The 25966-nt window shown below is 45.2% G+C and overlaps 1 protein-coding gene across 1 annotated transcript; it reads left to right on the top strand.

Annotated features, from left to right (window-relative positions):
• Window positions 1–571: 571 nt before the first annotated feature.
• TMEM233 (transmembrane protein 233) lies at window positions 572–17784 on the top strand. Its single transcript, XM_075434487.1, has 3 exons — window positions 572–834; window positions 7878–8012; window positions 15970–17784. Exons 1-3 carry the CDS (start codon window positions 646–648, stop codon window positions 15979–15981), a joined length of 336 nt encoding a protein of 111 aa, XP_075290602.1. The 5' UTR covers window positions 572–645; the 3' UTR covers window positions 15982–17784.
• Window positions 17785–25966: the final 8182 nt, after the last annotated feature.

Genomic DNA, 25966 nt, shown 5'->3' with positions numbered 1-25966 from the left:
TGTTCTGTTCAGCAAGGACTGAATCACTTTGTAAAAACTGGCCAAAAGGCTCTGGACCTGGGCCACCCAGATGCTGTCAGCCGGTTGTTTTCTGCCGATCCCTCGTGGTTTTGCCAAGTTCAACAAGTCACTGGGGTTGGGAGATGGCAAATTCAGCCCGGATCAGAGGAGATGCTTTTGCAGGCTTCTCGCCGCTTGCTGACGGAGCTCGCTGCCCCGGGAATGAGGGTGGGAGAACACAGCCAAGTTCTCCCCGGCGGGAACGCAAAGAGTTAAAAAAGTTTGGGGAGAGACCGGAACAGCCGAAGGCTCCGGGGCTGCGGGGCCAGCGGCGGGGGAGGCCCCTCGGGCCGGGCCGGGGGCACCCCACGGTGCGGGCACCCCACGGTGCGGGCACCCCTCGGCGGCTGCCGTTTGCGTTTCTTTCCTCGGCTCCCCCCCCCCGTCCCGTGGCTTTACGGCGGCAGAGGCGCTCCCGGCGGGCAGCCCCCCCCGCCCCCGCCGCTCCGCCCGCCCCCGCCGCTCCGGGCCGCTCCTTGGCTCGGCCCCGCCGCCGGGTCCCGCCTGCCCGGTGCGCGGCGCTGGGCCCTGCCCGGTGCGCGGCGCTGGGCTTTGCGAGCCGCCCGCCCGCCGCGCCGCAGCCCCATGTCCGCGCTCCCCGCCGCTCCCGACGTCAAGAGGGCTCTGGACAACAGCCCCGAGACCAACATCGAGGATGAGCTGCCCGACGGGCCGCCGCACCCGCGGCCCAAGAACTACCTGCTCCTCAGCATCCTCTCCTGCTTCTGTCCCGCCTATCCCGTCAACATCGTCGCCTTCGTCTTCGCCGTCATGGTGAGCAGCACCTCGCCGGGTGCCCAGGCGACCCTCGCCGTGGGGCTGGGGGCCAGCCGGGGCTGGAGGAGCCGGCCGGGGAACGGGTGCCCAGCCGTCTTTTGAGCCCCTCGTCCCTGGGGTGGATGAAGTTGGGTGAGGCGGCGAGCCCGGGAGCATCCGCGGGCTCGGGCAGAGCGTCTGCTTAGCTATCCTAGCCGCAGAGCTGAAATGCGGAGTGGAAGGCAGCTGAAATCAAGTTTTCAATATCGGGTGATAGAAGGGAGGGAGGTTCAGCCCGATTAATGGGATTTCTTGCATCGAGTAACATGCACGCTGAATTGGACGTAGTAGCTATGTGTGAAAGGGGCAACTGGGGAGCAGAAATCAGATTTGCAAAGGAACAGATGTCATTTCTACTTCAGCAAATCAAATATGATAGTTCATTTGTTCCAGTAAACAGGTTCTTTAGCCTGACACTGTTTGCTAGAATGACACACACGACAGTAATGATTGTAGATTGTTAGCAAAAACCCGTATAAAATTGAGTACACGGAGAGAACAGCCTTATTCCTATGAGCCGTAATTGATCTGCATCGTTCTTAATAATCTAGCAATCCTGTTAACTTCGAAAAGATCGCTAGAAATCTTCTTTGAGTTAGAAGCTGCAGAGTCAGATCCAGACTTTTCTAATAGGATACACGAGCAGTGTAATCAGTAATACTGCAATGTATTTCTGGTCTTCAGGAGCTGAAAACGGTTTAAAACATGTTGTGTATTTTCATCCTTTTCTCTGACAGCCAGGCTGAAAAGGTGAGTTAAAATATAGTTGTTTCTTTTTGCAATTGAGTATAAGAATAATTATCTACATCCAAAATACACTAAAGCACACTCTTTTGAAAAATTAGTAAGACTGATCAGAAATCACACGTAAATATTGGAATATGTGCGTAAGCTTGAAAATTACTTAAAGGAGCTATTCCAAAGCCATCTTCACAACCTTCTTTGTCCAGATAAGTATTAGCTGTCTTTTTTTTTTTCTGTGTGTTTATTTTCTTTGTTGTCAACTATACAATATGCTCTTTTCTGCTGGTACCCAGCATCCTTTCTCTGTCTGTGGACACTTAGGGTGCTATATAAAGTAATGAGAGCTGACGGTGTGGGGCTCTGAGCATCTGTTCACTGTGACAGTATTTTCACCAAAGCACTGGGGCTGCACAGAAGTTAACTGTCAAGGACAGAATTTGGCCTCTAAAGATTTTTGCACCCCATATGGAGAAATCTCCACCCACGCCCTAGCTGAAGTTCATGCAGGCTTTTGGAGTCAGGCTTAAGTAACTGTCACCAGGGGATATGTAGAAACCAGGGTGGGAAGAGCACTTCCTGAATGCTAAACAGTCTGTGCAGGTCTCAGCTGCCCACTCCCTGAAAGAGGGGAAACAAAAACCGAACTGATGATCTCCACTGTATGCGAATGCCTTCTGTTTCAACATTGTTCTTACCTAAAACCTCTCCTTTTCCATGAAAATGACACCTCCAACTTCTTTTCCACAGCCTAATTCCTCTGCCTTTGAGAACTGCAACCTGTAACTGCTACATCGACCTCAGCTTCAGGGTCTGCATTTTCACCTGTGGTGGTTTTATTTCCACTTCTGCGGGGATCTATGTCCTCCCTCTCAGCTTGTTTCCTAGAGCTGCTAAGGGTTAATACTGAGATGCATGAGTGCGTTATTTTCTTTTCTTACAGAAGATACCTTGATAGTCTGCAGAGCTTGCCTGGGATCTTGTGTCAGAAGAGGTAAAAACCCGTAACAGTGGAGTTCTCTATAAATTTCCGCTTCCTAGAATGGGCCTGGAAGGAAAAGTCCTGTTGGCTTCTAGAGGGGTATGGTTCAGCACCCGGTTTGCCTGTGTCATGTCCTCCTTAAGTGCTCTCAATTCAGACAGTGTTTTCACTCTAAAAGAGTCTGGGCTCTAACACACCCCCGAATTAAATGACAGATTTGTCTTCAGTCTCTTCTGTCTCTTCTGTTGCCCCATTTACAGCTCCAGCACTGGTTTCCGCACTTCTTTCTCACCTTTGGGGGTACAAACCTTACCATTTCAGATCTTACCTCCTTGACTATATTTTTAGAATCAACCTCTCCCAAGTTCTCCCTATTGTGATAATAACCTTTCCTTGTTCCTTACCTCCTGCATGAGAGAAATCTGTTTCTCATGGCAGGTGTAAGAGGATAGCTAGTAGAGGGGGCACTTAATGGTGTCAGAGTGTTAACATATTGGCATTACAAGAGCGGCCCCTTCAAACTGGTTGCTGGTCACTTGCAGGTGTGAGTGTTGCTTGGCATTTTTAGAAAAAGGAGATAGGTTTTCCCCAGGGTCCTGGCCAGGATTCCTGCCTGTAGGATTACCATTCTCCTCAGTACTCTTCTGCAGTTGCAGCCAGATGCCATCAGTTCTCCTGCTTCCCGTTGCTTCCAGCAGCTGTATCGTGTTGCTGTATGAGTAGTTGGCTCACTCATCTCCAGAGGTGCGTATGGGTGAGACCACAGGCATCAGGGCAGGAGCGTGGGGTGCAGGTACCAAGTCAGGACGCTCGTGACAGATAAGACTTCTCTGGTGCAAGGCTGTGGCTAGGCAGTGAGTCACTGAGCTCTTTGGCTCCTGAGCTGCAGTGGTGTCTTTTCGCCCTGCTGTGAACCCAGAGTGCTTAGCTGGCAGAGAACTGGCTCGGGTGGACTGGCTGTATCTGACTCGGGGAACCAGAGCTAGAGGGAGGCTTTGGGAGAACTCTGAAAAATGAATTGGATATTTCTAATAACAGCACTGAGGTCTGATAGTTGAACAAATCTTGTTGGCTTTTCCCAGTACAGCACCTTCAGTTGTCTTCTTTTCAAAGATCTTTATGTCAGACTAGGTACCTAATTCCGTAGGGCCTTGGATTTGTAGCAACTTCAAAACAGTCTCTCGAAAGCTATTTCTCCCTGATTGTTTGCACCTAACTCGCTCTTTATGTTGACACATTTCTGTTTAATCATTTGCATGTTTCAAACAACATATGTGGTCAAGCTGTGACAATCTTGGCTCATCTGCATCTGATAGTAACAAGTTCTTTGACTGCATTTGTTACACTTGGATTCAGATGCCTTGTCTGTATATTAGTTGCCCTGAGCAGAGACAATGAGCAAGAGGGTAGCAGAAGTCATGGGACAGCAAAGGATGGAACTGGCTTTCTGAGGGGGTCACCTCTTCGAACTGTGCTCCTAACAAGCCACGTACAGTGTGTTGGATTTGGTCATGTCTGTCACTAGCATTGTGACCAGTGTTCCTGTACAGCTGTACTTCTCCAGTTTGAAAAAGTTTATTATTTATACAGCTTTTTTTTTTAAGTAGCTTGTAGGTGCCTGGACATCTGACATCATATGGGACAGTCTGTACCTACTTCAGGAGTATTAAACAACGAGGCTCAGCAGCTGTTCTTAAGCATATTTGCATGGCTCTTATTCTTTGCAAACTGGTGAGCTTTCTCCATGCAGCAACACTTTCAGCCTGTCCCCAGAGGCGCAGAAGTCCAGCACTCATTTGCGTGCCACAGCCTGCAGAGCAGACTCCCCTTTCGTTGTGTCCTGCTCATCACCTGCCTGTCCCGTTTGCCAAGAAGTAGAGATCAATCCCGGTTCTGAATTGCTCCCCGAGACCCCCCTCTGCTTTCTCTTTCCCTGTAAGTTGTTCTCACAGTGAGGAGCTGTACTGAGCCAGCATGTCTCATTCTTCCTTTGGTCAGAACTAGAGAGAGCGTCTCATTTCCAGGCACAGCCAAATAAGGTTTGTTACAGCCTGGCTCATAGAGAGAGTAGAAAATGTTAGTCAGAGAACCTCAGTCTGGTCTGCCCAGATTTGTAAGAGATGTAGAGGAGGATTTCTGAAGCAATTCAGTGTTCTTTCTCCTTTTGCCATAAATGGTGCTCTGGGAATGTGGAGCAGAAAATGCACGTTAAAAGGCATTAATAGCTTGTAGCTAATTCAGCAAATTTCTGTTCATAGAAGATTAAATTACTTCATTGTTGAACTGAGAATATGTCTTATAAGTAGATGTGTGCGAACCTGGTGGAGTCACTGAGATTGCTCAAGTAAATAAGCAGCTGCAGAACTGTGGTTTTAATTTAGTTTGTGACGTCATAGTGAGCGAGGTAGCAGAAACCTGAGAAATCATATGGTATTAGGTTGAAAATGGCTGAAATTTGTTTTAAAAGTTGGACAGACCAAATGTCGCACATGGATGCTGTACTCTGTATGTATTGCTTAGCCCTTGGAAATAAACAGATGTAATGTTTAAGGCTTTAACAGTTAATGTTGTTTATATCTTAACGTTGAAAACTAGAAGCTTGATCCAAGGGCCCTTTGAAGCAGACGGAAGTAAATGAATTTCAGAGAGCTTTGCATCAGACCCCAACCACTCCCCCAAAACCTCTTATTTTTCCTTCAGTGCTGTCTAAGTTACGCCATTTAATTTAAACCTCTTAATAAAGAAACTTTTGTCTCCTTCCTGTCTCTCCTAAATCCTCCTCTATCATTAATGCTATTTTCCTCCTCTTCATCGTGGATTTGTATTAAAATGACATTATTTATTAAAGTGGAGAGGGTGAATTATTTATGCAGTACCTGCAGAAATCACATGGACGTTCCCCAGACTTCCTAAATACATTAGTAAAATTGCAGAGAACTGCAAGCTGGTGCTGCCGTGTCTGTCTTAGTCTTGAGACCACATGTACGGGGAACAGAGTTGAGCATGTTTGCAGGACCACTCTCTAGCCGTCATGCAAAGCGAGCCCTTTGATGGGTGGGGAATACAAAGTACAGGGCTGGGGTGTCAGCAATGCTTCTCCGTGCTTCTCCCCGTAGCCGCATTCATAGTTGCTGCCAGAGGCAGGAGGAGAAGTCAGCCTGCTCAAAACCAGCCAAGCCATGTTTCTCCTGATACTCCTTTTATTGAGCTTCCCGGATGTATTTTGAGAAAACCTAAGAAAGCTCTTCTCCTGTAGACAGGACTGTTGAAAACAGTGGAGTAACTTTGTAAGAGGAGGCCACGCTGGTGGAGGAGCGGAGGTGACTGTGCCTCAGCAGAGCTGCGGTTTCTCGGCGGGAGTGACCAGGTGTGGCTAGCCTGATACCCTAAGGAAAGAGGGCTTGGGCACTCATCCTACCTGGCTGTGTGTTTGTGTCTGTCTCTCGTTTCCATCTCTTCTCTCTTTCCCCATTATATCCCTTAAGTCTACTAGCCAACCTCAACAGAATTTGGCAGCAGAGCAGAGGTATTAGCGATACTCTTTAGGGAAATAAAATAGAGAAATGTGTAGGCATACGGGCTTCCAGGAAGAGAAGAAATGTATCGGTGCTCTCTTTAAGGGCAAGAGTGCATCAGCAGCTCAGCCTTTCGTAGACACCAGAGAATAAGTACTTATCCTTAAGATGCAATTCTAGGAATATAGGCTGCATTGCTTTGGGACTATGTTGGCACAAGTGCTCTTACTGCAGTGCCAACACCAAGGATGCATTTAGCCCATTAACTTCTATGTGCTTGCTAATCAACAGAACACACACAGATAATGTCCCTAATTATTTTTCTGCTTGGGCAAAAAGGCTCTACAACAATGCTTGGTATCCTCTGGAGTTCATTCCTTTCCTACTCTCCACAGTCTCAGATCTTCACTCTGTTGAATTAGCTGTTGTTCTGTTCTTTGCTACAAAAAAGTGATTAGTGACTAAAGCACTTTCATGATAGCACTTGTGATACCTCATGCAGTCTTTTTCTAAAGACAACCCGAATTACTTAGTCCACAAAACAGTTCATTTGATCAGATCCCCATATTTCTCCCCCTGCACCTCCCATTTCTGGGATACTTCCTGGAATACTTACAAGATACTAAAGAACAGGTTATGACTAACCTGATTCCCCGAGGAATAGTTCAATAGTGCAATATGATAAAGAAATCTGGACTCAATGTCATGATTTATGAACTCAAACTCTCCTGATCTTACAAAATAATTCTTAAAAATAATACACTTCAATATTCTTTGATAGCATCTTATTCTTCAGAAAAAGTTACTGCAAACTGTTAGATTCATGTACTAGAATACTTCAGTGTCCTTCACTGAATCTTCTCTTTTAAAAATACGGTCTGGTTAAAACAAAAATTAATTCAGAAAATCCTACAGTCTGTCTCACAAAAGACTAGAAAATCAGTGGTTGTATCACACCTTGCAATCTCTGCACGTAGTGAATATAAAACATCTGCTAAATCATAGAGAGAAGTCTGTTGAGATAATATCTGATAATGTCTGATGCGTACTGCAGGATGTAGATGATAATAACTATCAGTGTGTTCCAGAAATGCACAGGGACAGAATTTCTAGCCTGTGAAGATGGCACTCAGATGTTTTGTTCAGATAATCTATAGTTCTTTGGTTGTTTTTTAAACTACCTATTAATTCTTCACACTTGGTTTGGAAAAGTAAGACATTGGAAAAATAGGTAATTAGTAAGCTTTTTTTAAGATGTTTTCCTGAGGTTTTCTGTAAAAATGCAGCATATTTATGCTGCTTTTCCTGCTTATGGTCCTATAAAGCGTAGGAGTTTATTTCATTGCTAGTGAAGTGGCCAACTAACAGTTCACGTACGCTACAAAAATATTTACAGAGATAAAAGCTACTGATTTCTGCAAGTGGGTGGATTAGAGATGATTTGACAGCTCTTATGCTGGTGTGTACAACAAAACTCATCACATGAATATAGCCTCACCACTGAAAATAAAAGAGCTGTAGTTGCGATTAAATGTACTGAAAATGAGTGGAACAGAAATCTGGACTCCTTGTTTGCTCTGGACTGTTGGCAGTGGATGTTTATTTTACAAGGCAAATCACCATTTTCTGAAGTTCTTTCTACAGTACCAAGGTGCACAGAACTTAGTGTTATTTCAAAGCAGTCTCATTGGTTTGTGTCACATTGGTTTGTGTACAGATTTCTGTTTAAAAAAAGTCACAAACTCTCTGTTTCTGTTCTACAGGCTCTAAACAGTTACAATCAAGGAGATATAGAAGGGTCAAAAAGACTGGGTCGCAATGCACTTTGGGTTGCTGTTGCATCAATTATCATTGGCCTCGTCATCATCGGAATCTATTGCGTAGTTCATTTCACAACGGTAAGCAAAATGCTACTAGTTCCAATGCAAGCAGTTCTGCTCTGTGCGCGGGCTTCAGAATAAGAAACTGAAGAGTGTCAGAACTGCCTACTAATGGTAAAATTCAGGGATGCCTGCATGTTTTCCAAAAGAGCAGTTTGTACTTCTTATTTTGCAAACGACTGTGTCTTAGCAGCAGTGGATTTTCTAGAAACTCTCACAGCTCCCATAGGTTTTTCCAATTCAGGCCACTTGCTTTTTGTTCTTTCTGCCCCTCAGTTTCACCATCTGCAATACCAAACGCGCAGAGATCCTTAGATTTCAGGTAATAGGGTCCCCAGGTGCTAATTTACAGTCTCATAATCTGTCCAACACGTCATTTAATTTTGCAAGGGGAAGATGACGGTCAATTACTATTTTACTGTTTGATATTAAGGTGATCGTAACTATATTAAAAGTGACCACAAATGTAATTTTGACTTGGCTTGCTGTGGCAGAAGGTCTTTCACTCTTAGTGCTGTGTAATTGACCTGCCTTCGTACAGCTGGAACAACAGTGAAGAAGCTTGGCACATGAATCTCTGTACACACGGTGGTTACTCAGGTGGATTAGAAGTTTATTTGGAAAAGAGGACAAAAGTAGTTAGGGTGTTGATATCCTTTCTTAAGGTTGTGCAACAATATGTACTTTTCTCCATAGTGGTGTGCACTTCCCATTAAAACAGCCAATTTCTAACAATTTATTATTGGCTATTTTGGCTGAAGAGCCTTTCGGTGTACTGTACAAACTTATGGATAGACTATAAACAGAGATCACCTCATCCACCACTGAAATGCAAACATTTCTGGGGAGTGGAATGGAGTAGCTGGTTAAACGTTTATGTACAACATTTTCATACAAAAACTTGGAAGTATACCACATTGAACTGCAGAGAGGTTAGTGAAGGTGGGGTCCATTTCTGTAGGGTATTAGTGGATGGTGCTGCAAAATATTCATTATTCGTTAATTTCCCATGCATTTTGCAAGCATGAATCTTGCTTTGGTTCAGCTTGTGTTCAGTTTGTTCAGCCCTCAGATTTAAAACCAAGTCACTTCAGGCTGGGCGTGCCAAGTTTTGTAACTGACAGCAGCAGTAAGTTCCTCTGTTCGCTTCTGCTACCTTACTCATCATTTCACAGAGAAGGATAGCAGCTCAGTAATTTTTTTTTGAGTAGAAGGAGAGAAGGGCAGCATGAGGAGTGGCAGACAACAGTGACCTGAAGCATTCCCATTAACCAGAGCACACTGCTTACATTTAGTTGTAGTCAGCGTTTCACTTCCGTTACAGTAGGACACTGTGTGCTGAATGTGTGAATGCTGCTTAGTGCCCACTGCCAGATATTAGAGGTAGTTAGCACTTTGCACCTAGCCGGTGTTTGTAAGCACCTCTCCCCTACCCTCGAGGAAGTAAGCAGTATAATACAACTTTATGTTTTCTTCTTACATTTTGTCTTTTGAGGATTTTTTAAGTTGGTTTTGGTTTTGGGGGTGTTTCAAGGGAGAAATCTCTGTGTTAGATGGAAGCATTGCCAGGTGCCTGCGAACCTTCAGCACATTGCTGGGACATTAATTTGTGTATTCAGTGAATAGTTTCTATAGAGGTCTCTTGGCCAAATGTTACTTTGAGTTTTGTGAGGACTCAAAGTTTAGTGGATTCACCCTGCTCTCTAGCTTTCCAGTCTCTTTACTACTCCACTTCTCCCTGTCACCCTCTAAAGAGCCATTGTTTCTAAGAAAGTGTTTGATGGGAGTGACAATCTTTTTTATTCTTCTAATGTGAAAATGAGTGAATGGGAGCACCCAACTGGCCTTTCCACCCTCTTTGCTTACCTGAGTTCCCTTTGTTGCCTTACCCTTGGACATTTATATTTTATACTAAATTGTCTTCGAGTTTGTCGTGCCACTGGTGTAGATGGCATTGCATGCTCCATGCAGTTATCTTGCATCCATTTGTACCTTGGTCATGATTATTTACGAACAGCCATGTTGCACTCTGCACATGTGAAGTGAGTGTGAATTAATTCTATGCGAACTTTAATATATATGCTTCAGTATTAGTAAGATAGTACAAAATAGCCTTAATAGAATCATATGACAGTCAGCCCTGTAACTGATTCTTTTAGTTGCCATTAGGCACAGATTTGATGTTTCCATGGCCTACACGTGCATTTTTCCTGAAAGTTAATTTGGACTTCAGCAAATGAAGAACTTGACCCTTCCAGAATTCATTACTGTGTTTTATCCACATGAAATTCATCAGCTACCTTATTACCCAGTTGCTCCTGCTGACGTTCCTAGTGGCTTCGTTTGGTCTCCAAAGGATAACAAATCTCGTTGCAAATTACCATTGGGAGTAGTACCCCCTTGTATTCTCCTTCCATATTCTTAGGTATCTCTCCCTAGAGCTTGTTGCTTACCATCCTACCATCCCGTTCCTAATCTGTGTTAGTACTTTATCTGTTCTCCCATGACTGCTAGAGCTTCTCACAAAGGGTGTTACTTGGGTATTCATAAACCCTTTGATAAATTTCACTAGCTCGTTCTGATTTATCCGTGGTTCTGCTGACGGTATCAAAGATGCAAGGTGCAATGACTTTGTGGGCTGGATGAACCTTGAGAGTTCTTCACAACATCCCAGGTCTGAGCTTCTGGAAAGCAACAAACCTGAGACAGCCAAGTCAGGTTGGCAGGAGGGAATCTCTGTCAATTGTTACACAACTTTTCCTCTTCTTACAGAAGCTTGGTTCAGGTTCAGCTGGCTCTGAAGTCATCTTCAAAACTCCTCACCTTCTCCTAGGGAGCTGGCTACACATGTCCTGGAAAAATGCAGATCTGCAGGCCAAGAAGGAACCTTCCTTCTCCTGCCAGAAGTTACAAATCTGAGGCCTTCCCCATCATGGAAGTCTCCATTCAACTCTTGTTCAAGTGTAGTCTTTAGTTGTTCGTCCTTTGCTTTGTGGAGCTCACACACACTCCTCTGCAAAGTCTCTGTGAAGACCCTGTGGGTCTTCTGTTTGTACACCCTGATGGTCTGCAGTCTGCTCACCTCCTCCTGAAGCCCTCTTCCTTGGAGACTCAGTGCTTCAGTCAGAGTACAACTCCCACCAGAGAGGCCATCAACGTCCCAGCCCCAAAGAACAGGCAGCAGGCACTCCCCGCAGCTGCAAGCTGGACAGCCATCTCCTCCTTCTGAAGCTCCATCTGGGTCAAGCCATCCAATGTGCCAGGCAGTTGCTCCAGCAGTTTTGGGGACAGTGCTCTGTTGCTTATGACCACCGCTGTTGCACAGTCCCAAGCAGTCCCTTGCTGTCTTCAGCAGAGTTTCTGGGTTTCCCTGTGCACAAACTCATGATGTAATTGCTAAAAACCGTCTTTGCTGCTCTTGAGCATCTCTCATTGAAACCACTGTGAATTGAGCACTGAAATACTTCTCCATCTCTGGACCCAGACTGCTGCAGCATTCAATGGGAAGTAATTTCCTCTCTACGAACAATATTTCCAGAAGACCAGTTCAATGATGTCAGTGCCTATCTTGCTGAATTTCAGTAGGCCCTGAGTACCAAAACCCACATGCCCTATTAAAAATGCCAACCAAAGTTATCTGTTTGTTCCCACATCTCCTCTTTTGGCTTTTCAGTACCCAAACCTACTATGTGTTCCATCTTGCTTAGGAGAGGGGTTAAGTCCTGTGCTTTAAGCAGAGCTGAGGGGGGCTCCCATGGTACTCCACATGCCTCAGCCAGGAGAAAAAACTCTAGTCAGGCATGTTGAGGGTAGAAATGGTAGAAGCTGCAGAGAGAGGAAGTGCAAGAAATTCCTGCTTTGAACAAACAGTGACATTATACTCCCGATTATAACCCCAGCAATACTGGTAGACTTGGGAAGAGGAAGACTCTTTCAGTTTTCAGAAAAAGGGGACTCCAAGCCCTGAGCTTCCTCGCATGCCGCCTTTGGTTGATTCAGTTGCAGAGCAATGGTAGTGCAGGAATAACAGCAGGCGATACCTACGTCTGCATGGAAGAAACAGCCTTGACTTTTCATTTTCAAGATTTACTCAGTGCTAAGCCAACTCGGGGTTCCTACTACTGCCTTGGAGAGCCTCATTTGTCTTTCACACTGACATGTTATCTTTAGCAAACATGCATTAAGTGATATATATATATAGCCTGGAACAGGGCCCACCCAACACTTGGGAACCATCTACCTTGTGCAGTCATGACCCTGAATGTAGACAAGGGGAAGCCATTGCTTGCATCACAGGTTAACAGCCCAGCAGTAAAACTTGTCTGTCTTGATCAGTGTAAACCGGTGTTTTCCTCGTTATGCTGAGGAATCAAAGTGTTAAGCTGCAGTGTGTGCTGAACCAGGGCTGTCCCCCATTCCACACTAGGCCAAATTTATTCTTACTCCATTCTGTAACTTTTAGGCTCTCCTGTCAGCTTCTCCTACCTTGAGAGTTCTGAATGCTGAATTACACTTCCACTGCTGGCTCAGACGTAATCAGCAATTAATCAGTATTTCTGTCACCACTGAGTCTAGCCCCGCATATGTGCCCATAGGCATGTTGTCCATCAATAACTGCAGTGAGGAAAGGGATGTGCTTGTCTTCCCTAAGGAGACGTCACTATGAACTGAAACAGCGCAGAGCTGCGTGCCATAGCCTGCGTGTGGCCTTAATCTGCTGTAATATGCCTGGTTAGAGAGTAAATGGCAAGATGCCTAATGACAGGCGACACTCGGCTGTGAACCACATCCTGAATCCTGCCTCTAGTTCTGATGTCCTTGTTTTAAAGATGTGGTATATATACACACACATACAAAAAAAAAAAAAAAAAGCAGAAGGGCTGCAGGATATGAAAAACCATATGTGGAAAGACAAAACAGGTGCAATCTCTTTGGCTTGGAAAAGAAAGACTTAGGAATCAGTAGTTAAAGGCAGTGAAATAAAGTGTGATTATTTGTTGTCTCTTATGAATGAGATGAAGGGACATCAGAGGAAGGCAGCTTTGAACAAGAAGGAGGTGCTTTTCCATGTGACATACAATGCAGCTGTGGGATTTATTCCTTCTGATTGCTCTGGGTACACAGTACAAATGATTTGAAACAGCAGTGAGTGAAGTTACAGAAAAAAAGCTTAAATGCAAAGATGCAGATATAATCTCTGGCTCATAAAGTTTCTAAGTTGCAGATTGACCGAGCTGGAAGGCAATAAAGGGAGAAATACCACCCTGGACTTAGCGTTTTCTTATACGGTCCCTTTAGGCATTTGTAACATGTCACTGTCAGAGGTGGGAGGCTGCGAAGATGGCTGTTTGCTCTGACCCAGTACCACTATTCTTACACTCCTTCATGAAGCCTGTTAGTAGCTTGTCCACTGACTTGAATGGATTTGGAGTCAGCCTTCCTGTCCCTTGCTAAGTGTTTCGATCAGCAAAAGCTAATAACTTTGTCAGTGATTGAGGATTCTCCAGTAGTTCACGATCTGTGTTTTCAGAGCAGTCTCCAAATTTTGGAGCAGATTCCAAATTCTGTTTCTTTTTGCTTTTTGATAACACAAGGTTCTTGGTGTCTTTGGATTTCATTTGAGTGCTACTGGCAGATTCAGGGAAACATAATCCTGGGCTGGAACCTCCTTAGTTAAGTGAAGGAGACCCCCGGTAACCCAAACCCTGTTCTTAACTGGGTTAACGTGTCATATTCTACCATGGGAATCACGCGTTCTTAGTCCATTGCTGGGTTTGCTGCATAGCCTGTTCGTAGTCTGAAACAATACACAGCTTCTTACAACACACACTGTTAGACCATCTCTAGTGCCTGAGTGGCGCTTGACAATGCTGCTCAGGGCAGAACTAGAGCTCACATGAATTTTGCTTCCCAACTGAGCCACAAAGCATATCATATAAAGCCCGTGTCTTTTGTGCACCTCTCTAGTGGTTCTCTGCAGTCTAGGCAAGGAGGAGTGAGTCAAGTAGAAATGTGGAGAACTAGTAAGAAGTGTTAGAGTGAAGTAAGGACGCAAGCTTTTCTGTAGAGCTCTGACTGAGACAGCAACAGTTTCGGTATGAGGAAGGGTAGCCAAAGTACTGAGGGAAAGGAATGCAAGAAACTGCTGCCAATGGACCAGTGTCCAAGACTTCTTTCATTCACATCATTCACATCAGAAGTTTGTCTTTGTTGATCTTGAACCCCAGGGCCGCAGGCAGGGTAGAATTATCTTCTGATAATAACTTGTGTGGGAAGGGTAGTCTTGTTCGGTGACTCTAGAATTTCATGCAAACCATTACGATATTTTAATGCTTTTGTAGAGGAGTGTGAACTTCTGACCCCTTCTTTAATCTCACTTGATCTAAACTTCACCCCAAGGAAGTCACAGAAATGCCACCTGTCAGCATGGCTTTGAAGGAAGGCAGAGACAGCCAGGCTGTGCAGAATATAGTAGCTTATACTACTTAATAATCAGAAGGATCTTAAATCAAGCATATGGGCAGTCATGCAACCTTGGAGATTACTGGTAGAAGGAAAAGGAGTAAGCATTTAGACTGTACGCTGGCAACAGGTGTATACGTACATTTTTCTTACTAACTTATCAATGATTCTTCAGAGGGAAAAGACATGCAAGATCATTTTTAATATCCCTGTTGTTCCCTTCCTGATGCTCTCAAAAGCCTTTGCAGCCATTTCACTGAGTGACTGTCTTTCTTTCAGAGACAGAATGAACTGAGGGCCAGTAAGATGACAGGAATTACAGAGCCAGCCTCCAGAACTTCACATTGCCAATCCTGTCCTCTGTACCTTACCATAGTGAAAAAAGAGTCAAGGAAGACTACCTGACTTTTGCTGCAGGGATTGACCTGCCAGTAGCTGGTAGAGCACAAGGTCTGAAGTCAGGGCACTCCTGTTGCGTTTTACCTACATTAATTCTTGGTGTCCACCTAGCCACTGAGCTCATACTACTACTGCTTTTCTATCAGTAAGGGTGCTAACTGATTTTCTCCTTGATACCCTACCTCTTTTTACTGGATTTGTAAAAACGTAAGAGTTTGAAGTCCTCTACCTGACTATCAAATGTGTTCAGTCAGCTCAGAGGCTGAGAAGTGGACAGACACATACGGATGCACAGAGGCAATGTGATTAAATCAGCCTCATTTCTTTTGCAAACCACATTAAAAATTGTGGTCCAGTTGTTTCATCCGTGCATGAAGGAAATGTCTCCACAATAGATTCTGCCCATTGGAGTCCTGAGTAGCATCCAAGAGACAATCAACAAAGGAGCTAATGCTGCCTGCAGGATATATTTTCTGTTTAGTGCCTCGTGTCCTAGATCCCTCCTTAAGGAGCTGCTAAAAGGTAGCTGCTTGATGGAGAAGATATCTCAGGACTCCAGCAGAGAGCCCAGCATCCAGGGACAAGCCCATGAGATCAGTACATCCGTGGGTGATGTCCGAGACCTACCTCCAATTTGAGAGAACTTCTGAGATCTTTCCTCTCCTAACGCACAAGAGAGGTGACCCAGTCCTTTTAAAACTTGTGTTATGTATTGCTGTTGTATTTACCAAGTTTTCTACTGCTGAAAGTATTGTTCTTGGCTGACTGTTTTATGTACCACTTCAAGGAAGCAGAGATGCTGTTGACCTCATCAAACTTTGTCAAATAAGAGCCCATTTCCTGGCAATGAAAGATCCTAACTTGCATTGATTCAGGTAAACCAGTTTAAAAATTCAGTTCAGATTGACAGATGACCGGTGCCGTTAGAAACTTAGCTCTTTGATTCAAAACTGTATTGAACCACTAATCTAGAGGGATATTTGTTAAGAGAACAAGTGTGCCACTAATGTGGCATAATGTATCCATTAGATCTGTAGAATTAATAATTTAAACTCACAAGGCAAACTCTCTGTCTTTTCCTCCTTTAAAAATACATATTTCTGTGTCCTTGCAGCATGCTATCTGAAGACCAGGACTTCACTTGGAGGATATCACCATGTAAATCTCAGGAGCAGAAAAAGAAGAAGAGGAGGAAACCCTTCATTCCAGACTGCAAGTCTGCAGAGGCATGTTGCTAGTGGATGAACTGATAGTCCAGTAGTTAATCAGCATGGCGTGTTCAGGTTTTCAAAATTATTTATTTGTAAGGAATCTCAGTATAAAGCAGCATTTTCTCTTTCACCCTGAAGTGTAGTGAGATCTTGCCCTAACAACTTCCTTTTCTTTCTCATTTACATGGAATGAATGCTGGATCCATGAGGTTCCCTGGCTGACCCTAGCCAGACAAAGCCAACATATCTAAACTGTACATAGTGCACAATGTAAGATCTGATGCACAGCCCACTGAAGCTAGTAGAAGAATGCCTGTTGCCTCCAGTGAGTTTTGGATCAGGTCATTAAGGATTTTTTTATTACTTTAAAATAGTCTCAACGTAACACAATTGTAACCATGGGTTTGTGATTTTATCCTGCTATGTGATTTTATAATGCCGTGGGCGTACTCTGACTCAGCAGCTGCTTTCTTCTGTCATCCTCAGCTTTTAGGTCTTTAACTTGGATTTTTAACCACCTGGGACCGATTTCAATCACTTGATTATTAAGAGACACTCTTCTTCCATAACATCCGTATTTTTCTTAATGATTTATTTTTGTTGTGTTGTCTTTCATTGTTGAACTCCCTTGACCTAGCTCCAGTCCCACATTAAAGTTGCACTGATCATATTTTCCTCTTTAAACTTCATGTCTGTAAAAAGTTCCTGGGTTTTTTATCTGACAAAAGATTATCTTTTTAAACAGATGTTCTTCTTCCTCCCTTTGTTACTGTTCCTCTAGCAAGTCACATAGTTCATTGTGTTCTGCTTTGTTCATGTCCTTGTTTAGTTCATCCTCTCATCTTGCCATGAATAGTCTATACATCAATGCAGTTAGAGATGGGCAGGCTTTGGTACCCTTAGATAGTTACATACACTTTTGCTCATCCTAAGATACTACTCAGTGAAGAGCCTTAAATTACAGAATTGATGGCCTCTGAATTTCTTGATACCTTATGAAAATTTAGCATGGGACAGCTGGTTTTTATTAGCTGAAAATTGTTCAAAAGAATGTATTTGTTTTGTCACACACATACTCCATGTTAAAAGGAGTAAGCTCTGGTGAGCATTAAGACAGATGGCTACATCTTCAGAGGTTGTTGCCCCATTTGCTTTAATTGTTACTACATCTTCAAGCAAGCTATGCGACCTTACACTAACATAAATCTGGATTGACTACCCTGAAATGCATGGGAGTTTTGCAGATGCAAGTGAGAAAAGAGTCATGCCTGGCAGGAGTACAAATAACCTATTAAAAAGAAAAAAACTCTCCCAGAAACCTTTACCCATTAAAGTGTATGCCTGGAAGTAGCGTGTATTTTCTGTGCCTTCGTATTATACTTTTAACGTGCTTTTTCGCTTTTTGTTGTGCCAAATTCTGTTTTTCATTGAAGTCAGTGATGCATCGCCTGTCCTTAATTACTCCAGTATAAAACTTCACGAACACTGGTGAAATCAGTTGATTTCTTCAGCATTTACACTGATGGAATTTGTCCATGTGGGAATCTTGCCACTGATTTTGATGATCCCAAGAACTGGCGGTTCTGTGAACTCCTCTTTGGTTTTTTGAATATTATTTCAATGGTCTAATATGTCTTGTGGGACTTTTAGTAGCTTGCCTTATTGTCAGATATGATAGAACTGTCATTGAGAAGTGGAATAAAATTACTTTTAATTCATGTCCATTCTGGTATGTGGGAAGTGTCTTTCGAAAGTTTTGTTGCCTCTTCTATTTTAAAGAGTAATACCCCTTTTTCTAACCCCTTGGACAGTTTCAGAATAAAGTGAATCAAATCAAAACCAGGATTTCTGTACTGTAGCTAGTAATATTCAGAGATTGCTAGAGATCGGTTAATGCTCAAAATATCAGCAAGGTAGGCTCTTTGCTTCATTTTCAAAACAGCATCCAGAAAGAGTGTTGAGGCCTTTTCAAAATGGTCCCTTGGTGGTCTCTTAGGGGCTTTCCTACCATGAGGGGAAAGTGGTCAAATGAGGGCACTGAAGGAGGTCTCTCAGCAGGTAGCAGAGGTCAGATTTCCATCGCCTTGAATTGCTGGCGTCGAAGTAAACACCATTGCATTGCTGCAGCAGTAGTTTTCTACGTCAGTGTACTATGAAAATCAAAGTGTGTGCAAAAAGTTTTGTCCTTCTGCAAAATATTGAACTCCAGTTCTGCAAACTAAACCACAGCTACTGGTGAGAGAGGGGAGAAAGATTTTCAAAGTTTTTGGGGCACTAGAGGGTTAGGATAGGCAACTTGAAGTATTTTTTGAAAGTGCCTAACAAGGATTTAGATCAATAGGAGCTAGACACCTGACTTGTTCAGATGCTTTTGAAAACCATACTGGAAATCTAACTTGCATCTTGATGCTCATAAATATCTTTGAAGTCTTGCTCTTAATATAATTGAGAATTGAGCCATTGTATCTTCAGTGCTTCTGAAGATAAATGTTGCTACCTTACAGTGCTATTGATTGGTATAAAAATAAAGTCTTTATATTAAACCACTTAATGTGACAGAGAGGGGAAAATGCAGCAATTCCTCTAATGTTCTTTAGTGCTGCTATGTCATAGGTAATCTTATTTTTGCTTTACTAAGGTACTGGTATCAGTTCTCTTCATTTATTTATGTTTACATAAATTTTCAATCATGTTTGAGAAATGCAGTCAAACGCAGCTTGTGCTGGAAATGAATATGGTCCTTGTACAACCAAATCAGTCTGTTGTAGGTGTGACAGACCCAGGCAAAGGGAGGTACCAAACACAGGGAAACTAACTGACATTTTACTGCCCAAATCAGCGAGACTCCTGATGACAGCAGTGGGTGTGGAAGGCAGAATGCAGTTGTCTGACTGAGGACTTAGTGCCTGCTTTATATTTTGAGGGGCATAGAAATAAATTTCATGATCTATGACAGTCTCTGGAAATTACCTGTTCTTTGTCATGCGTCTAGATTTGGATTTGGCCTATTATTATTCTGCATTACACTTACCATTTTTGGTGGGAAAAAAAATTAAGAGCTGTCATATGTATGCGCTGAATGATGTGATTGCACGAAATAGGGAGGGGAAAAGTGGTGAAACATATTTCAACTCAACATCTATGTCCTGGGCAGGTGAACAGAGTCTTTCTTCCACAAAGCTGCTCCAGGGTTCCATTTTTGACGCAGTCTTCCTGCATGCTGAAAGCACCAACTAACGCCTGAAGTTCAGCTCTCTTTTGCTTCCTGCATAGATTACAGGCAGAGACAGATGGAAACTTGAAATTGCTGGCCTCAGCTCCTGGATCATGTTAGCATCTTTCACTTCTTACAGGGCAGCTGCATTCTGCAAAACAGCAGTGTGCCTGTATCTTGATATGTAACCCTAGAAGAGGGCTTCTAAATATAAGAGGAGTTTCTTCGCTGCCGTATGAAGGGGATCCACCAGAAACTTAAACAACATGCAGTGTATGTTTCATCAGATTGCATGGCAGAAAAAAAACCACGGGGACAATATGAAATTAAATTCTTAGGGTGCCTCCCTGCAGGCACACCCGGGAGTTACAGCTTGTGACTTGAAGATCAGCAGTGGCTCTTCAATTTATGTGGCTGCAACCACAATCTGTGAACAGTGCGGCTCGAGGCTCCAGAAGCTGTTGCTCTTGTACCTGTATCTTTGGGTACGCACTCACAGTGTGAGCTGTGCTCTGCCTCTCAGCCTACAAATAGGTGCTATCCGATTCCTGTCATAGTGTCCAGCACTCTCAGAATCAGTCCAGATGCATCTGCTGGAACAGTGTGCAAGCATCTCTCTCTAGGCTCATTTCCTTACTGGACCCTAGCTTTCTCAACCAGTTACTTAAGATGGATTTTGGTACTGGTTTGCATCAGTAGGGGAGAGGCTGGGTCATCTTCTCAGTTAGTTTTTACTTTGTGTGCACTGTGTGTGGACATACGCACAAGAGGATGCATTTGAAGGACTGGACTCCCCAAGGCAAGTTAAGATTTAAATACAAAGTCACTGGATTGATTTGGGGCCAAGCTGGTAAGCCACATCCTGGTTACCCGACAGCTGCTCAGGAGCCTTTGTAGAATGTGTTGTTTCGTGGAGGGAAGAGTCCGCATTGCCAAACCTTCACTCCTGATAATGGGGTAAACTAAGAGGAAGTTGAATAGGTGTGGAACCTACCCTGACTTTGGAGGAGATACCTCCAGGCAAAGTCAGAGACGTCAGAAGGCCTGTGCAGGGTAGTCTGCATGGCTGCTGCCTGGTCCGCAGCTCTTCTGATTTGGAGCCCTCAGTCATTCCCAAGTAGTACATTCAGACTGAAACACGACTTGAATGTTAGTTTACTCTTACTATCCTCCCATCTCCAAACTCATTTTTAATTAATACGTCTCTGAAGGTGTGCAGTGTTACGCTGGAGTAGAAGAGTTGAGAAGGGGTGCAATGGCCTATGAGTGATTTTTACGTGCACTCACAATTTTCCGTTTCCCAAGCACAACGGCATGTTCTGCATGCGCAGCAACGGCATGTGTCCCTGAAATGTGAGTGAGCCTGTAAGGAGGCTGCCCAACTTCCTCTGCATCACTCCCTGGCAGCCTGGCAAAACGGGCTAAATTCAGAAGTGACCTAAAAGGAGGAGGGGGTTTGGAAACAGATCACTTAGCCAACGTACAGATGGAGGAATAAACTTGGGAGCCCAAGGTAGAAAGGCAGGTTATAGTAAGACATTTAACTGGACGGTTTCTGCAGTTAAATTTATCGTGTCTTGAACTGTAGCATAAGTTCTGCTGCTGCTGCCACCAGCTCATTCTCCACGGCACAGAAGCTACAAGAAGCACTTGCTCATGTGTCCTTTATGATGTGATTTATGGCATGTCTGAATTTGATCTACCAGCTCATGACTGAGGACAGCTCTTCTGTTTTTGTCATATCTAGCTGTGGGGCTGAGTCAGCTTCCACTTTCCTTGCAGTGATTTCTCTTTGGCTAAATAAGCTTGCATCGTTTCAAGGAAAAAGAACTTTGCCAGATCTCAGTGGATTCATCAGGACTTTAAACTCCACAGTCTGAGACTTTAGGCCAATGCATTTCTTTTTCAACACATACACTGGGGGAAGCGAAGGGGAAACTCCACTGAAGATAAGGTATGCACACCAGAGCAGGCTGCGTGGTAACAGTGAGCCATGGCAGCCTCATGTACACATACGTCAAGCAGCGTTCAGTGGGGGCTAACTGTCTTTTGATTTTAACCAACTCCAGGAGTTAATCCAAGCAGTGAAAATGAGATTCTGGCTTGGAGGCCAAGTGGTTGGTGAGTGCCTTCCCTTCCCTGGGGCTAGCACAAGAGTTTAGCTTCGACCTTTTGTGCCTGAAAGGTTTGTAAGGGCATTCTTCACCCCATTTAATCAAAGACATACATTCCCCTAACACAGGTCTCTCCTGACCTCAGGTCTGTCCTGTTTGGTCCTTACTTTCTCTAAAAATGAGTCAGCTGATGAAGATAGACGGTAAGTGGTATCTCCGAGGGGGTGGAATGACTCAGTAGTAAAGATGTCACTTCAGTTGACCCCTCAGCCTGTACAGCACCGAAAGTGCTCTGTCATGATTGTTAGAACGTTGACAAGGTCTGCTGAGTCTCGTGATCTGATGAGCCAAAAAACAAAATGCCTTAACATTAATTTCTGAATAAGATGCTCTGTGTGAGTTTGAATAGTCAGGCCAGGTCTGGTTCACGTTTATTAAAGAAGGTGGATGTGAGCAAGGGAAAAGAGCTGGCTTTTGCTTGTGGCTAGTGACTTGGTGAAGAACACAGAAACCATGTGGCTTTTCATCTCCTGCAGGTGTTTCACAATCATCTCCTTTTAAAACCTCACATTGCACCTGTGAGATGGCATAGCACAGTCAGGACACCTGATAAAGCATTTCAGCAATTACTTTTATCTTGGCTTATGGGATGTGGACAGTCTGAGAGTGGACAGTGATTTTATTTGAGGGAATTTCTTGCTCGGAATTATGCAGTTACATTTTCCTCTGATCTTTTTGCCCCACATACTGCCATTTGCAAGTCAAACTGTTGTTGTGATTCACCCTATAATTTCCATGATACTACTTCTTTTTCCTGTGCAGACAGCCGTAAATCCTCGGGCATTCACATAGTTGGTGTGATTGCTCATACCAAAATTTCGTATTTGTTTTTGTGATGTCTAAATTTAACGGCTTTTAAGGTGAATATTTCTTCCATGGAAACACGGGTAGTGAATATAAGCAGGGTCTTGAATACATCAGAACAAAATTATCTGCCGTTCTGAATTTGTATTTAACTAAAAAATTTCGCAATATTCACCCAACCTAGCGTCACCTTCCTCTGGCTGGTGGAAAGCTAATAGCTGAAGGCCAAAGTGATTAAGACTCTTCTCAAAGGTCATGCTGGCAATGAAGTGTCAGAGACAAGAAGGAGATTTTTACTGAATTCTTTCTCCTTCTCGGTGACGATGCTTACAGTCACTGTGCATGGGCATCCCCCAGAATTGTACGGCAATGTACACAGCTGAATGACGGAGGAACAAATTATTCAGGTACCAACGTCAGGAGGGCTTATTGAGGGCTATGCTGAAGTGGCCTGTTGCTCCGTCCCCTGTCCCAGAGATGTGGCACTTTAGGAATCTAGAGAGCGTTGTCATGAAAATTACTTTGATGGCAAGTGACAACTCTGACATTCTCACTAGGGAGGTTAACCAGGAACTTCATTTGTGACACACATGGAAGTCTTGATGCAGGAATCCTGCTTCGGCAGGGGGGTTGGACTAGATGACCCACAGAGGTCCCTTCCAACCCCTACCATTCTGTGATTCTGTGATTCTGTGATTCTGTGAATGTCAACCAGCTCGCCATCTGTTACATCCTCATCTGGCAGTAAGAAAACGAAGGTTAAGACAGGTAGGTAAAGGGACGGGAGTAGAAAATGTATTTTGTAGTCTTTCTTTGGAATGTGGAGGCTGGTCATGGATGGAGTGGAGGAGGCGGACTTTTTATGCCCTTCAGGTTGCAGAGCATGGAAGGAGGCAAAAAGTGACAGATGCTGTCAAAGGGAGGAGCAGAGCTCCAGGGTTCCAGAAAATCTGTGGGTTTACAAGCTCTGCCAGGCCCTTGCAGCATGTCTTTGGGTAATCTCTCACTTCCTACATCTCCTGCTTTAACAGCTGTAAGGGAACGGGGCTCCCACTCAAGCTGACAGGAGAAAACAATACTCCAGTGTGTGTGAGGACCGAGCATGCCAACATGCCCTTGAGGGGGCAGGGGGTGGTGTAGTGGGCAGCAGTGGTAAGCCCCCATGTGAGACTCGCTCATGGTGTAATGTCATCCAGCCCCCATAACCGATGGGGACCAGGCACCTCACGAAGAATTCCAGGCCGATTGCTCTAGGACTGTGCTGCACCCACCGGTCACGAGAAGAGTCGGGGCTGTCGCAGGGCAAAGAGGGAGGAGAAGGCAGCAGCAGTGAAGCCCAACAACCAAGATGTTGAGAGGCCTGTGTCCATTGCCTCTGTACCACCCACAGGCCAGTAACTCCCAAAGGTTTTGTCATGTAGCGTCATGGGCATAAGGCACCCCGAGGTGACAGCTCAGGAGGAGCCACCGGTACAAAAGAGGGTGATCGGCCAAAAATCTTAATGGGCAGTCCTGAAGATACGGACTTGTTCCACTCAGAGGAAATGGGTGGATGGTTCATCGCCGTGTAGGGAGGAATAATGTTTTAATACCAGAATTTTAAACTGAATAATGCTTGCGCTTACCAAAGACTAGTTACCACAGCCTCGTGAGCTATCAGCAGTCCTTATCCTGCAAGTTCATTCCTTAGAAGTAAGAAAAACCATTGCAAAGAAGTGAGGAAGGGCCCCAAAGCGAGGGTACCGTCCTTGCAGTGAGTCTGGCGGGCTGTTGTGCAGATCATCACGATGGTCCTACTGGGCAGGTGGTGGACGAGACGCGGTGGCGCGTGTGGCCAGCCTCCACTGCCGACACAGCCAGCACACACCGAGGCGTGGGCATCGGTGCTGGCCAGAAAACAACTGGGGGGAACAAAACAATCGGGTTTGGAGACAAAGAATTGAGGAGTGCTAAGCTGCGTGAAGTATCAAAATAACAACAGCTGCGTTTTATAGCAGGGTAACTGCTCCGCAGGGGTGGGCGCAGAGCTGCCCACACACATTCCCCTCGTGGCCCCTCCGGCGGGCCGTCCCCTGCCAAGGTGTTCTACCCCTGAAAGACAAGCGAGGAGCAGCTGTTCCCCAAAACGCGCTGCAGGAGCCAGCTGCGTGCTCGCGGTTGGGCACGGTGAACCGGGCTGTCCGTAATGGCACGCCACAGGGCACACGTCACTTTGGTGGGAGCCCTTACGTCTGTCTGCGGGCTGGGTGAGAAAAACCCAACGATTTCCTCGCGAAGAAAACCGCCGAGGTGGGAACCTCACAGTCTGTTAGAAAAGCAGAAGAAAGACGGTGGTGGTGGAGAGTGAAGGGTAATGATGCTGTGAAAAGCCGGAATTGAAGGCTCAGTAGTCGGCAGACTATTAAGCAGGTATTTTTTATTATGGCACCAGTCACACGGGGGATTTCTCCTCCAAACGTGTGCACCAAAAGGACAGAGTTACTAGGTACTCATGCTGCGTTAACATACACATTCATTACATTTCCAAGAAATGCTTAGCATCGTTTTTCCGAGCACTCATTAATGTACGGTAATGTCCTCAGCGTCTCTCAGCGATGGCGGGGTCTGCAGATTCTCCTGAAGCCTCCTGACCTCCGTAGTTTGCATACCTGCTCTCCCGAGCTGAGAGGGATTATTCTGGAGTCTCTTATCTCACAGCCGTCCCAATTCTTCACGAAGAACCAGGACTTGTTTTAGCTGTGCAATGTCTCCGACCACCTGAAGTGACAACATCACGTTGCATTCCCAAGTGTCAGTGAAATGGGACAGGGCAATTGGAAATGCTCAGAGGACAGATGGGTGCCAGTTAATTTGGGACACGTTTATCAGCAGAGGGCTGGACTTTCCTCCCGCGCTTCTGCAGAGGCCGGAGAGCCGCGGGCTGGGGGTCTCGCCGGGGCCTTCGGCTGCCCCAGGGCTGGAACCCCCGCTGCTCTGGCTCCCGCCGGCCTCCTTCCAAGGCTGTGTTGCCTACCCACCCTCCCAGAGCTGGGGTGCATTAAGAGGAGTGTGGCCAATAGGTTGAGGGAGGTTCTCCTTCCCCTCTGCTCTGCCCTAGTGAGGCCCCATCTGCAGTGCTGTGTCCAGTGCTGGGCTCCCCAGTTCAAGAAAGATGAGGAGCTACTGGAGAGAGTCCAGCGGAGGGCTACGAGGATGAGGAGGGGACTGGAGCATCTCTCCTACGAGGAGAGGCTGAGGGAATTGGGCTTGTTCAGCCTGGAGAAGGCTGAGAGTGGACCTTATGAATGCTTATAAATATCTGCAGGGTGGGTGTCAGGAGGACGGGGCCAGACTCTTTTCAGTGGTGCCCAGTGACAGGACAAGGGGCAATGGGCACAAACTGAAGCAGAGGAAGCTCCAGCTGAACATGAGGAAGAACTTCTTCCCTCTGAGGGTGACGGAGCCGTGGCCCAGGCTGCCCAGGGAGGCTGTGGAGTCTCCATCTCTGGAGATATTCCAGACCCGCCTGGACGTGGTGCTGTGCAGCCTGCTCTGGGTGACCCTGCTTGGGCAGGGGGCTGGGCTGGGGGACCCACAGAGGTCCCTTCCAGCCCCCACCATGCTGTGATTCTGCGTGATTCTGAGCTCACCCGGGGCCTCCTGGCCGCCGCAACGGCGGGGGGGCACGCAGCGGCCTCGGGCACGGTAACGGATAACCCAGTGACGGGC

Source organism: Opisthocomus hoazin, chromosome 13 (assembly GCF_030867145.1).
Source record: "Opisthocomus hoazin isolate bOpiHoa1 chromosome 13, bOpiHoa1.hap1, whole genome shotgun sequence".
Classification (NCBI taxonomy): domain Eukaryota; kingdom Metazoa; phylum Chordata; class Aves; order Opisthocomiformes; family Opisthocomidae; genus Opisthocomus; species Opisthocomus hoazin.
Note: the sequence above shows the minus strand (reverse complement) of the source record. Positions and strands in the feature narration are given on the sequence as shown.

Coding starts and splice junctions, on each gene's coding strand:
- TMEM233 (XM_075434487.1), top strand. CDS start 646: ATGTCCGCGCTCCCCGCCGCTCCCGACGTCAAGAGGGCTCTGGACAAC. Junction 835..7,877: donor CCTTCGTCTTCGCCGTCATG/GTGAGCAGCACC, acceptor TCTGTTCTACAG/GCTCTAAACAGTTACAATCA.